The sequence below is a fragment of the Pterocles gutturalis genome, unplaced genomic scaffold, assembly GCF_000699245.1.
Source record: "Pterocles gutturalis isolate BGI_N339 unplaced genomic scaffold, ASM69924v1 scaffold15290, whole genome shotgun sequence".
In the NCBI taxonomy this organism is placed as follows: Eukaryota; Metazoa; Chordata; class Aves; order Pterocliformes; family Pteroclidae; genus Pterocles; species Pterocles gutturalis.
In genome coordinates, this window is record NW_010143667.1 from 42,103 (window position 1) to 56,537 (window position 14,435).

The window sequence follows — 14,435 nt, forward strand, 5'->3', positions numbered from 1 at the left end:
GTTAATGTACCTTAAAATTCCTTGTCTTGAGAATGGAAGGGATCTCCAAGTCATTTACAGACACTGTGGGACGTTGTTTTCTAAGTTAACCTGCCCTTTTGCTCTGGCATTCGATCAGCACGGGTGGAGCTGCTAACATGAAGGCACATCATAATGAAAAGCAGGTAAAAGTTGTGTGCTACCTAGGCTAGGCAGGAAAAGTATGTGCCAGAATAGCCGCCACACTCTTCTCCCCAATGTTATAAACTGTTAACAAATACAGGAAATGTACTTTGCTAGAAGCAGTGCAGTGTGGAGTTCTACCATATTGTTCATGGTATATTTTGCTTCATTACTTGTCTCTCAAAGCATTTAACTCAATTTTTGGGTGATTTAGATTGTAGTTTTGAGGTATATCTTTTTTCTTAGTATACTTCATGTAGAAGATGCTTGACAAATCTGTATTGTGTTTGTGATCACTTGTGCAGTGGGTCACTGTTAAATGCTTTGTGAAGCAAAAACTAGTTCTTTAGTTTATGTTGGTTTTTTTTACTTGTACAATCTTACTGCTTTTTTCCATGATATGTAGAACTTCAGTCACAAGTTTCAGTCCCTTGCAGATTCTTATGAAAATGTAATAGGTAACTAATAACAACCTGTCATCAAGTTTAAAATTACTTTTGAAAGTTGCATACATTTTCATAGAGTATTTTTTTTTTGTTCTTGTAACACATCAAAAGACAAGAACTTCATATGGAACAAAACAGCTAATTCCTAAAATTTCATAAAGATTTAAATTATTGTGATTTGAAGTTCTACTACATAGTATATGTTTCATCTGTACTGGGAAATTAGTGTTTCAAGCTGACAAGTTCTTGCTCTCTTGACAATTTTGAGGGGAATGTTTCATTTTTTTACCAAGTCTGTCTGTTTGGTTTTTTAAATCTTGTTATGAGGACACATCTGTGACTTTGCAATACAGTCCTTGAGAGAAAGCTCCATTCATGGGAAATATGCACTTAGAGCAGAGGACTTAAAGCTGGGATTCCAGTGGTCTGGCTTTGGCTCTCTAAAATACTTGACATGTGGTATTACTGAATGGTATGTACTTTGGCTTTCCAAAGGTGCTGAAGGTATTGAGCTTCCATTGAGTTAAAAGATTTTCTTAAAATTTGACCTACTGACTTTCTGTACTTCATTAGTATATGAAGTTGGTGTAATATTCTTTACCTATTAAGAGGCCTGCCTGTGTGGAATATATAATCTTTCATTCATTGGTTTCCTTGTTAGATACATAAACAAGATTAATTCTCTTTGATGTGTACTAACTGGTCACTCTATGGTCAAGCTTTGCTGTAACGTGGACTTTTTACAAACAATCACAATTTCTCATGTGAATGGTGGTTATTTCTTTTTAACCAGCTGCTGGCTTATTTTGACATAACTTTCAACTGTTCATACAGGTTTTGTTATTTGGAAATGCTAATTCTTTTTAAATTAGCTTTTATATAAAAATATTTTAGAAGGTGAACTTCTGCTACTGAAAGATGTCTGTGCTGGAGATGAAAGTTTCTGAAATATGCTGGTAATCCTTTATTATATAAAACAGAACAGAGATGACCTCATGTTATCTGAAAAGTAAAATAAATGGGCAGGTCTCTAGGTAAAGTGATAAGAGCTCTACAATTCTATAGCAAGATCTCTTGCATCAAATACTCTGGCTTCAGGGATTCTGCAATTAAATTCAAATAAAGTATCTGTGGAAAAATGCTGGCTTTTTCGAATTTGTACAAAGTTACAATCTAGAAGATCAGTATTTTAAATATATTTGTAGATAAAGACATCAGAGTAAGGAATGCAATTTCAACATCAGCTTTATAATGGAGTGTGCAATAGTGTTTTTGCTTATGAAAAGCTTACACAATATGTAATATTTCTTTCCTCTTTTGAGTCCATATTAGGTAAATGTTACGCAACTGGCAGATAAAATCACGTCCTAAGATAATACAACAGTGTGACGTAACAGCAATGATTTAACACAAAACACACTTTTGATCAAATAATTTTGTTTTGCAGCTGAACTTCGAACGGTGAAATGACTGTCCTGTGTTATGTGTCGAGGTTGCAGAATTCAGTTGTTCAGCTCAGCAAAAAGCCAACGCAGTCCTTCACCAGCTCAAAGACAAACTGTATTAATATAAAATAAAATATTCTCAACTGCTTTTAAGTGCAATAAAAAACCAGATCTCTGAGATAACTGATATAGTAATGAGAAAAAGATAAAGCTCTGAAACAATTCAAAATAATCTATTGTTTGAGAAGAAAGTTCAGATCTGCTAAAATTGTTGGTATGATTAATGCCTGTCTGAGGGTCTTGAATCTCTTTTTGCAAAAGCTGTTTAGGCAGTAGATGTGAAAGAAACTTGAGTAGCAGAAGCCACGCCAAAAGCCAGCTGGAGTCGAGAACAGAACACTGATTCCCCAGTCCTCTTCTGGCTATGCAGTGGGCCTTGCTATGTTTGTGCTCTTTCCTCTCTGAAAAGGAGCTTGAAATTTTACATTACTTTCACTGGTGATTACAAGATTTACTCCTTTTTATTTCTCTATTTTAAGACATCAAGAGGCAGCTAAAATCGAATGTTGGAGTTTTTTTTCCCAAGTTTATACTTTGAAGCCTATGTAATTGAAAATTAAAACCATTGCAGTAGTGAGAATAACTTTGGTTTTGTTTTTTCCCCTTTTGGGTTGGTTAATTCTTACACTTTTCCTTGCTTTCTCTTAAGCTGTCTACTGATCATGAAAATGTTTCTTTTTTCAATAAATTGGAAGGGAATGTTGCTATAGTAATCAATGGTGGGGTTCCCAGGTAAATAAAAAGAAAAAATCTATCTCACAGAAAGGTGATGATGATATGCAGGAAAAAAACCGTATGCCATGGATTTTAACTAGTTTATAGAGTAATATATTAAGGTGTTATTACATCCCAGTTGGAATACTGTCAAATTCTCTGTTTATATACAGGAACTTGACAAGAGGAGTTGGTAGATTTAGAGAGTTACTAAGAGCTGTCGAAACAAGAACTACACAAAATCTGCGAATGGTAAGTTGTATTAAACCACATTCCTATTGCAGCATCTGAATTTTAGTGGGCAGATAAAGCATAAATATAGTGGATGAGTTAAATAATCAGATACACAGCATATTGATCTAGATCTGTTATCCACCACTTTATAAGGTTACATTTCCTGGCTTAAGTGAATGATTAACATAAAAAGGAATGCGTGATACCCAGTCTCTCCCCTATTTCTCTTTCCTATTTGTGGTTGTGGTTAAAACCTGATTGGTCTGTGACTGACCATGCTTTCAATCTTAATCATAACTGCCCTATTGATGACTTACCATAGTTTCTCAAGGGTGTTGTTTCATCTTTTTGTAATGTAATGGAAGTGACAACAGAGTGCAGCATCTTTATGTGTGTTCTATTCAGTTGGAAGTTATTAAGTTATCATTTCTTTATTTTTGTGATGAAGTTTCTTAAAGGAAAACAAATCTTGAAGATTTGATATTTATATTGTCAAAAAATGAACCTTTACCAAGTCATGTTCTTTTTTTGCATCTTTTATGTAATAAAGGACCAAGGCTTATATCTTTTGCTGTAATATAATGATTTTCAAAAAGTCCTACATTAGTTTCCTAAAAAACTTCCAAAGTGGTGATAAGGAAGGTTTCTTAATTCATTTGATAACTGATTCATAGTAAGGATATTAAAATTATTAAATAATAGACTTTCAATGGAGAGGAATAATATTGGAAACTTTTAGTAGAATAAAAGATGAAGGGCTTCTTATGGTATAGGAATTAAGGTGGAAGATGCAGATCATGGTGCTGTCCATGGCTTAAACATTACACATCTGTTGCTGGGAAACACAGCCAATTCTCATGCAAATGTAGATCTTGCCTTCTTTTTACTGCCCTGGTACTAATCTCGAGTTTTCATCATTGTGATATATAGTCATGCAGCTTTTAGGCATATGCATTAAACATTAAAGAGGAGATTAATCTGAAAGTAATGAATTATGGGATGACTTCAAGCTTTAATATTACTTATTTAAATAATATTTATGTAAGTATTTCTACACCTAAGTATATGGTGCCAAGAGTAGCTGGTCAAAATAAACTTTTTCATGCTGATCTACAACTGCATTTCACTGTTGCTGAGCCTTACCAACAGTAGTAAACACCAGCACCTTCCAAGTACAAGTTGTCAGAAGCCCCAGCCAGTTGGAGTTTGGACTGTAACTATCTGTGGTGGGTTGACCTTGGCTGTCTGACAGATGCCCACCCAGCTGCTCTCTCACTCCCCTTCCTTAACATGATGGGGAGAAAAAAAGATAGAAGAGCTTGTGGGTCAAGTTAAAGACAAGGAGTTTGCTTACCAGTTGCTGTCACGGACAAAACAGACTCACCTTGGCAGATATTAATTTGTTGTCAGTTAAAAAAGAGTGGAACGGTAAGAAACAAAGACAAACACTAAAATACCTTCCCCTCACCCCCTTTCCCCAGGTTCAACTTCAGTCCTTCATTCTTGACTCTTCTGCCTCCTCTCCCTACCCTCCCACTCCCTGAATGGTCCATGGGGAGTGGAGGGTTGTGGTGAGTCCATAACATTTCCTCTCTGCTGCTCCTTCTCCTCACACTTTCACCCAGCTTCAGTATGAGGTCCCTCCCATGGCCTGCATTTCCTTCAGGGAGTATCAGCCTGTTCCATCATGGTCCTCTCAGCAGGCTGCAGTATGGACATCTGCTCCAGGCCTGGAGAGGCAGTAGAGGCTACTGAGCGCAAAATATCTGAAAATGTACCTGAACGTGGTTGACTCTTAGGAGCAACAGTTGGTGTTGTTGATACTTCAGAAGTATCTGGATTTAACTGATAAAACTGAAAAATTGTTTGTTATTGCCATTTTTTTCTTTGTGTTTAGAGAATTGAACTGAGTACTTGTACCTTTCAAAACCAGCATTATGCCTGGTTTTTTGGATGTTTTAAAATAGCAGAAAATACATTCTACATGACTTGTCTTCATTAGAAATAATCCAAGTGCTTCTGAAGAGTTTGTATTTAGTGATTCTAAGCAAAAATATTTATTTTTACTGAGAGAGTGGCCAAACACTGCAACAGGCTTCCTAGTGAGCTGGTCTATGCCCCAAGCCTGTCGGTGTTTAAGAGGCGTTTGGACAATGACCTTTGGACGATGACCTTAATAACATGCTTTAAATTGGTCAGCCCTGAATTGGTCAGGCAGTTGGACTAGATGGTCTTTGCAGATCCCTTCAACTGAAATAGTCTATATTCTATCTTTCACTTTTACAGACAATAGCAAGACAACTGGCTGAAATTTTGTTACGAGGAATGTGTGAACAGAGTTATTGGAATCCACTGGAAGATCCTCCTCACCAATCACCCCTAGATGATCCACTTCGAAAAGGTTCAAATACTAAGAATTACACCCTCAGTAGAAGACCGCGGGTATACACTGGAGAAAAGTATGGCTGAGTTTCTACCTCTCTTGTTTCTACAATTGCAATTGTTACCCAGTGCACTGGGTAACTTAGTTCATGTTGTTGAAAATGTAGAAGGAATTAGGCAATGTGAATGGGAATGTTTCCCATGCTGTGTGTGTATATATATATTCCCCTGAAGAGAACTAGGGAAGTAACATGCTTCTCCAAGCAGAAGTTTGCCCTGTATGCATGCGAACTTTTGTTCTCAATTCTTAATATTTTTTTTTTGTTCTATACTGGCGTGTATGACAGAGTCGATGTCTTGTATTATACATGGGATACAGAAGAAAACATGAAGTCGTTGGCAAATCTGAGTCTGCAAAAGTTTAAAAGTTGTGTGCTGTTTCTAGACCTCTTTTCTGCCTTCTCATAGAAAGGAAAGATTTAGCAATATGGAGATTTTAATTGATCCCTGAAACATTATAAAAAACCAAAACATACCTAGCAGTTTATCTAGTAGTTTCAAAGGTAGTTTATTTCCCAAGACAGCTACCTTTTAATTTTCTTAGGTTAGTTTTGCACTTTCTCTATGATGCCACCTTTTTGTTGAGTTCTGTTCTTTCACTGATTCAGATAAGTTGTATGCTATGGATCATTTTTTTGTGTAGCATATACCATGGTTCACTCTAGAGTAGCTTTGGTGTGTATCTTTTCCGTCTTGAAAATGTGTGGGTTTTTTTCAAAACCCATCACTGTTAGCTTCAGTATTAAAAATGGATAGCCATTTCCTTGAATTTGAACTTTTTCTTAAAAGTTAATGGCTTGTTGTTTGTTTGTATCTGATCAAATGAAAAACGGTTTCTAAAGTACAGTTGTTTTTCTTAGATACTCTGACAGTGACAAAAATATATATTGACAAAATTTTGCACTTTATTACAGTCGTTGGATGTAGCTTGCTGCCTGAAAGTAACATGCTCGTATCAAAGCATATTAGTGAAATCTTAACCATTTGACACTTTTGAAATTTATTTTTTGTTTCATTTATACTGAGTTTGATCTGATGAAACTTTGTTGCATTTTTTTTTTTACTATGCTACTTGTATTCTACACACAAGTCCTTGTGGGGTCTTGAATTTTGTGTGTGTGTGTGTGTGTGTATATATATATTTATATATTTAATACAATCAACAACTATTGCTTGCTTGTTTTGATACATGCTGGAAAGCATTGTGAGCCAGAGAACTGATAAATATATTGTAGCCATGGAGATAATGATCTAGCCAAGATCGTTATTTGCCATAGTAGGTCAGTGCTGAGTAATGCAGATGGAGAAGACTGAAATTCCATGTAAACTTAAGAAAAAAAATTCCAGAAGAGGTTGTGGAGTCTGGAGAATATCACTGGAGGTATTCAAAATCCAGCTGGACGTGGTCCTGAGGAACCTGCCAGTTGACCCTGCATTGAGTAGAGGGGCTGTACTGGATGATCCCCAGACACCCTTTCCAGCCTTAACTGTTCTGTGATTCTGGGAATCTCTTCTGTAAAGACTGTTTTCTGGTCCATATGCAGTTTTTGACCCTTTTTTTTCCAAAGATTTTATTTATTTCTTTTTAATATTGTTGTCTAGCTGTAGGATTAAAGCCAAGGTGTTGTGATTTTTTTTTGTCTGACTCTGTCTAGGGTGTGAAGTAATGAAAAAGCAGTCTTCTGAGCTTTAGGAAAAGATGCAAGCATAGAGTTGAACATTCAATTTGCCAAAACTACTGTGTTTCTCTGCAAGTACATAATTAACAAACTAGACATGCAGGTAGCCTTTTTGGTAAAAAAGAAATACCTGGTTTGTGGATACAGCTTGATCACTGCACTTAAAAAGTATGCATTTATTGCTCGAACGTAAGGAAATTCTTTTTATGCAGTGTCACACATTTTCTATTTGAAACTCTTAGTTTCATGCAGCATTCAGTCTGTTCCTCTCTTATGATGTATATGCCTTATTAGATAATATGAAAGCTTTTTTTCCATAATGTGACCTTGTTGTTATGTGTGAAAGAGTCTGCTTGTACAGTAGATCGCTTATAGGAGTAGTCCCACCTTAAATTCTGAAGAGTTGTTTTGTTTAATTGCTCACGGTATCTTTATAGTGTAACCTAAAATACTGTCACAGTGCAGGCATTTGAGTTGTTTAGCTGCATTTATTGCAAATTTCCATTAATGAATACTTTATACAGCAGCAAGCCCACATAATTATGGTGTCATTATTACCAGCAAGCCAAATGGCTTTTACCTTCAAAGATATCTATTCTCCCTTGATCCAGAATACTTATAGCAGGTTTCTCAGGCTCAGTCTTTCAAACTTTTATGTTCTTCTTTCTTAACTCATCCTTTTGTAGAAACATGCCTCCTGGCAAAAGTGGGGCTTTGTTCGGTGTAATTTTCTTGTTCTTGGGACATGCAAGCAAGGAGTTCCACAGTTTCAACAGAGCATGTGATTAAGTCCTTTACTTTTGTCGCATCAGAGTGACTAACACCAGATCAGATAAAATGTGTCTAGCCAAGTATCTCAGCTCCAGCAGTGATTGAAAGCAAGTACCTAAGACAATGAACAGCAAGACAGACGTGTAAACTTCTTCCTAGGTATTAATCGGACCACCAACTCTGAGTCAGTGATTTACTGTTTTTTTCTGAGTATGCTTCCTGATATATTAAGTAAGTGTACTGTGATTTTGTAGATCTCTGTGTTACTGCCTCTTCAGTTTTCCTTATCCAGTGTTAAACTGGATATCCACTTTGTTCAGTGTTAAACTTCTTGGTTTGCCTTTAGTTGGTAGTCATTTCATGCTTCCAGTTGCCTCTTCTGCTCCACCCTGTTACCTTGGAATTACTGTCCTCCTATGCCAGCGTCTGTCAGGAGACACAGAAAATGTTTGAGTTCAGTCAACTAAATTACTAAATTGAGCTTTTTGCGTGCACAAGTTAATCCAATTTCCCAGTAATTTCTGCCTGAAGATCTTCACTTTTTGAGACAAACATCAACTTATTTACCAAAATATATTTGAGGTTGTAGGAGAAAATAATGTTTGCTTTTCTTTTGATAAGTGACTTTTTAGTAGTTCTCTTTGGGGTAATCTCCCTTTTTTTCTTAGAAAAAGGAGTTTCTCCAGCAATTATTTCCAATTGTTGTTCTGCTTTCTGGGAACCATTGACAGTTGTTCAGGTTAAATCTACTTCCAGGTTGCTAAATTCTGCATTGAAGACTGGATAGGTAAATGGAGAGCTCTCTGCTTCCCCTTCACTCCTCATACCCTGTCCTGGGTGGTTCTTATTCACAAGTAACTGTGTTTTGAAATTTCTTTGTTAAGTAAAAATAAAAATATTTCCTAAGATTTAGAATACTCTTCACAGTCTTGTGAGCAAGTTGCATTGATTAAAAAATAAAAACGCAACAACAAAACAACTGTACTGGGGTCTCAGCTGCTGAATTGTACAGTGCATTCACAATCTTGCTTTCAAACCACCTGGAGTTTGGATGTGTTTTAGTTTCCATAACCTTTCAGGCATTTAATTACTGCTTAAATTTCTAGTGCATTTAAAAAAACCCAAACGATGTTTTAATCTCAGACAAGTTTAGTTTCCCATCAGGGATTTATTGTAGTTTAAGCACCCTTGGGACTACAGGAATTGCTTATTAACAAAAATAAATTATTTTCTACATTTAAATAGTGAATTGTGGAACTGTTGGTCTGAAACCAGGAAGTAGTACTTGTGCTAATTCAGAAACAGTTTACGGAAAGAAATCTAGAGAGTTAAAACGTAGTCACTGTTTGTATGTGTGAGAGAGAGTGAATGAATAAATTCCTAGCAGTCATGTACCCAGTACTGTTGTCTGTCCTCCAGCATAAACAGTATTTAGAACACAGTGTTCAGAGACAACAGTAAAGTTTGCAGACTAGTCCTATGCAAACCTTCAATATTAAGTCAGAAAGAAGTGCCCTTCATTAAAAGCAAATATTTTAAGTGCTTGGAAGTAACAGTGGTTATGGCAAGGAGGCAGACATTGACATGGCTCTATTTAAAAATATTCACAGCTATTAAATGCATCAGAAAAACAATTGTCAAGTGTATCTGGTAAAAGACTAATACAAGTATTTATCCATATTGGCTAAAATACAACAGTAGTCTTGTTCTTGTGAGAGAGTTTCTTGTTGCTGACCTTTGAATTGGTGATGTAGATTCAGCTCAGATAGATTAGGTGCCAGTGGCTTGTTAAACTGTGGGTACAGTTTTTACAGTTGGAAAATTCTGTGCAATTTTGGGATATTTGAATGTGTTCGATTGTGACAGCTGTGGTGGTTTTGTTCTCTTATTGTTTTTGGCCAGCTTTTCTGAAATGCAAATTTAGAGCATTGCAAAGAAATGCATTTTAACCAGTTGATTTTTCTGTCCAAGTTAATCTCTGTTCTCTTTCCTGGAAATTTTACAGTTTTTGCAGTACTCTTACTATAACTGTGTAAGCTACTCCTAAAAGTAATGTTTTCTGCTTAAATAATTAAATTCTTGTTTTGAACAGCATCTTTTGTCCTCAAGAAAATACAGAAGAAGCCTTACTGTTGCTGCTTATTAGTGAATCTATGGTAGGTAAAGTGAATGTACATGTGCTGTATGTGTGTGTTTTCCTTGTTTTATTTAAATGAAAATAGAACTTTTTTAGTCATGCCTTACTTTATGACTTGTGTTTTATTCTCTGTTAGGAAAGCAGGCAGTTACTTCTGAAACTCAAGCTTCTGTTCCTCTGAGGCAGCAAGATGAGGTCTGCAAGTGTTATGAACTGTTTTTCTCCTTTAGAGTGGCTGAACCTAGCCTCCTTCTAACCATAGGCAGCTTAGCAAAAAGCCAGGTCTTTCTTTTGGCATCACTTACCAGTATGAACCAGTGTTACACCAGCTGGTTGTCATTCAGACGGCCTCAAAATGTAAGTTATTTTTGTTGTAAAAACCAAATCAATGACTACTTAGATGAGCATAATAAATGTAGCCAAAAATTATTTTTCATTGTGCATTAAATTTCAGATGTCACTCTAATTTGTAAAAGATTTTTAATGATACTGGCATTCAGCCTTTGTTACTGGATTTTTTTTTTTTAATGTCCTCATTTCCTCAATAGGTGATTCCATTCAATGTCCTACTTGTGCTTTTATCAGTCTTTCATCTTTTCCACTAGTATGATTTTACTAGTCAACTATCAGCTGTCACATACTGACATTCTCATACCAGGTCAGTTATATGTGCTCAAATGGCAGAAATGAAAAACGGAAGCTGGAATTTTTACTGTTTTTCTAATTGGAGGGGTGGAACCTCTAGAATCTCAGGCATCATAGTAGTCTGTCTCACTGCACATCCATTGAGGCTTAGTCTTTAGTTCTATAGGTGATTCAAATGTGTGAATTAATGAACATTGTCCTATTTGAGCTATTTTAAAGTGGTAAACACATTGTAGTGCAAACTACTTTCCTTATTCCTAGTGATCTGCCCTGCAATGTTCATGACAGAATCTGTCACCAGAAAACTAGCCTTGAGCAAACATTTCAATGTATTGTGTTGATTTTGCTGCAATGTATACTTACCACTGTAAGGTGCCGAGGTAGCTCATGGCCATATATAGAATTCTGAGGTGAACTGTGGTCACGGTGTGAAATGGAAGCAGTCCCAGTTCTGCAAGGTCTGACTACTGGTTACTGTATTTGCATGTGTACTTCCTTGTAGATCAGCATTAAGAAGCCAAAACACAAATTAAAGTACTGCCCTGTTAAGTCTCCTTTCAGGTCACTTACAGCTTTTCCTTTGTGAATTAGATTTGCCTAATTGTATCAAATGCTTGTCCCTGTAGACCATATACCCTTAGCAAGCTTTCAACATTTTTTATTATTAATTATTGCAAGTTGTCTGAAGCAAAAGAGTTTGTTTTGGGGGAGCATAAAACCTTTCACATGATTGACTTACTTTGGCAAAGCCAGTTGTTCAAATTAGTTTTGTAGGGGGAAGGTGAAGATTGAGCATAGAAATACCCATCACTACAAACTTATCTTTCTGAGAATTGAGAGATCTTACTTCAGCTTCAGTGCATGCTGCCTTTCTAGCTGTAGTAGTTACGAAGTAGCATGTGATTTATGATTTTGAAACCAGTGTTTGGGAAGGAAATAAGAACAGTTGCAGAAGATTGTGTTTTCAGATGTTATTGTGTTATTAGAGTAGTATGATCCCTTCCTCGCATTATCTGTGAATTAGTAAAAGCACAGATAAGATGTCAAGACCTGTCCTTGAATAATTTATTCAAGTAAATATTGGAAAACAGAATGAGGATCTGATATATAAGTAGCATTTTGTGTAAGTAAAAGTAATTAAATCACAGTGTATATACAAGCCCTAAATCTTATTGCTATTTTCAGGGAAGTGGTGCACTCTAACATCGTAACATCTTCTTATTTGGATTAGATCTAGTGCAGTGTATATCCAGAAAACAGAATCTTTCTAGTGGATTACAAATGCTACTTTTGTGTCACCTTGAGTTCCCTTAATTTCTCAATTCAGAAAGGATGCTTTAAGATTTAAATTGTAATATTTATGAAAGAAATACTCTGCTAAAGATAGTTCTGTGCTTTTCAAGTGTTCTAATTCTCTTATAGGTACATTTCAGAGTACAAAATGTTTCTTTTAGCCAGGTAACTGCTGCTCCATTGTATTGTCATGCATAATGAGGAAAGTGAGCTGCAACTCTGCCATCACTCTTACTGTAAGATGTCCTTGTATTCTAGCTGTTACGCTTGTGAAGTGTAGACCAGCCTTTCCTTATCTAGACAGGAATGAGTAGAAGGGTGGGATCTGAAGGACTGACATCTTCACATACGGCGTACATGTTGCTGCACATCAGCTGAGCTGTAGAAACAGAATCACAGAATGACTGAGGTTGGACAGGACCTCTGGAGGTCATTTTGTCAAACCCCCCTGCTCAAGCACAGCCGCGTGGCACAGGCTGCATCTTAGTCCAGGTGCCTTTGAATATCTCCAAGGAGAGAGCTCTGCCACCTCCCTGGGCAGCCTGTGCCAGTGCTCGATCACCCTCACAGTAAAAAAGTGTTTCCCGATGTTCAAAGGGAACCTCCTGTGTTTCAGTTTGTGCCTGTTACCTCTGGTCCTGTCACTGGGCACCACTGAAAAGACCCTTCTTTGCACCCTCCCCTCAGGTATTTGTACACATTGATAAGGTTCCCTCCTTAAGCCTTCTTTTCTCCAGGTTGAACAGTCCCAGCTCTCTCAACCTTTCCTCATAGAAGAGATACTCCAATCCCTTATTCATCCTAGTAGTAATTTGCTGGACTCTCTCCAGTATGTCCATGTCTTCTACTAGGGGGCCCAGAATTGGACCCAATACGCCAGGTGTGGCCTCATCAGTGCTGAACAGAGGGGAAAGATTGCCTCCCTCGACCTGCTGGCAATGCCTCTGCTCACACAGCCTGGGATACCACTAGATTTCTTTGCAGCAAGGGCATGTTTCTGGCTACAGTTCAACTTGGTGCCCGCCAGGAACCTGAGGTCCTTTTCTGCCAAGCTGCTTTCCAGCTGGGTGGCCCCCAGCATGTCCTGACTGGTGCCTGGGGTTGTTCCTTCCCAGGTGCAGGATTTTGCACTTCTAAGTCTTTCTTGAAGCCTTAGAGGTTCCTGTCAGCTCATTTCTCTAGCCTGTTAAGGTCCTTCTGGATGGCAGCACAGCCCTTTGGCATATCAGTTCCTCCTCCTAACTCTGTGTCCTCAGCAAACTTGCTGAGGGTGCATTCTGCCCCATCATCCGGATCGTTAATGAAGATGTCGAACAGGATCAGGCCCAGTATCAATCTCTGAACTACACTGATAGTTACTGGCCTCCAACGGACTTCATGCCGCCGATCACCACCTTCTGGGCTCAGCCTTATGAGTTATACTTAGCTGATGGTAAAATGTCTGAGCATATCCTTTTTTCCACTGTGAGTGAACGAAGTTATAGCGCTTGCATTTGCCTCAGAGGTACAGTCTGTGTAGGGTAAATGTGGCCAGTTGACACACTGCAGCTTAACTAATTGTTACTTTGTTGTGTCTGAGACCATGGCAGTTCTGAAACACTGAGCACTTAAGTTTGTACATACGTTCTGTTTTGTAATTGTTCAGAAAGTGATTGTTCAAATATATAAGATACCTTTAATACTTACGAGGCATTATCTCCTGTAGTAACGCTTTGGCGGTGTCAGCCATTTTTTCACAAGAAGTGCTAGTTCATGGGTTGTTGTGCATTTGCAAGGAATTGAGTCAAACAATGATTACATGTGGAGTTAAAAAGGAAGAATTTCTTGAAGCTGACTAAATATTTATGCAGTGTAGAAAGGAAAAGCCAAAGACTTCTTGATCAAAAGGAAGCAAGATGTCTGTTTTGGGGTGTATGTGCGGGGGTGGGTGTTTTCAAACCAAGCTGTGGATTATTCAGTTGATAAATCTCGAAATGTCTGTGTATTTTACACTCCATGTATCTCTTTGAAAATTTATTTCAGTATTTAATTATTCTGATTTTAAAGATTTATTGAGTATGTTCAGAGTTTAAAATGTTGTCCTGTTAAAGCAGAGAAACAATTTAGTTCTTCAGGTGTGTCATTCCTCCCCTCTGAAAAAGGGGGAAATAAGCTACCCATTAAAATTTAGTGTATTTAAGTTAATGTATTAAGGGGGCCATGCCCTGTGTAATTACAAAAAAAAGGGGGGGGGGAGGGGGGAAGAAGAGAGGGAGGGACCTTTAACTTCTGGCTTCAAACTACCGGATATACTGGCATTTGTACTGATGGCAATATTAAATATCAAGAAATCTAGAAAGAGATATGATATCAAGATAAGGTCTTCTTTTCAGAGGCTTTATGGTATAGTGGGTGAAGTACTAGATAG

At 37.3% G+C, this 14,435-nt stretch overlaps 1 protein-coding gene across 1 annotated transcript in view; it reads left to right on the plus strand.

Annotated features, from left to right (window-relative positions):
- The window catches only part of LOC104470047 (tetratricopeptide repeat protein 7B-like), a gene marked incomplete at its 3' end in the record, with an annotated part of 38,358 nt that extends 24,898 nt beyond the window's left edge, over positions 1-13,460 (plus strand). Inside the window, exons 5-8 of the mRNA XM_010084827.1 lie at positions 3,001-3,079; positions 5,348-5,520; positions 10,046-10,135; positions 13,285-13,460. Coding sequence (XP_010083129.1) covers positions 3,001-3,079; positions 5,348-5,520; positions 10,046-10,135; positions 13,285-13,460 — 518 coding nt within the window. The remainder of the gene's footprint in view (positions 1-3,000; positions 3,080-5,347; positions 5,521-10,045; positions 10,136-13,284) is intronic.
- Between the last annotated feature and the right edge of the window lie 975 nt (positions 13,461-14,435).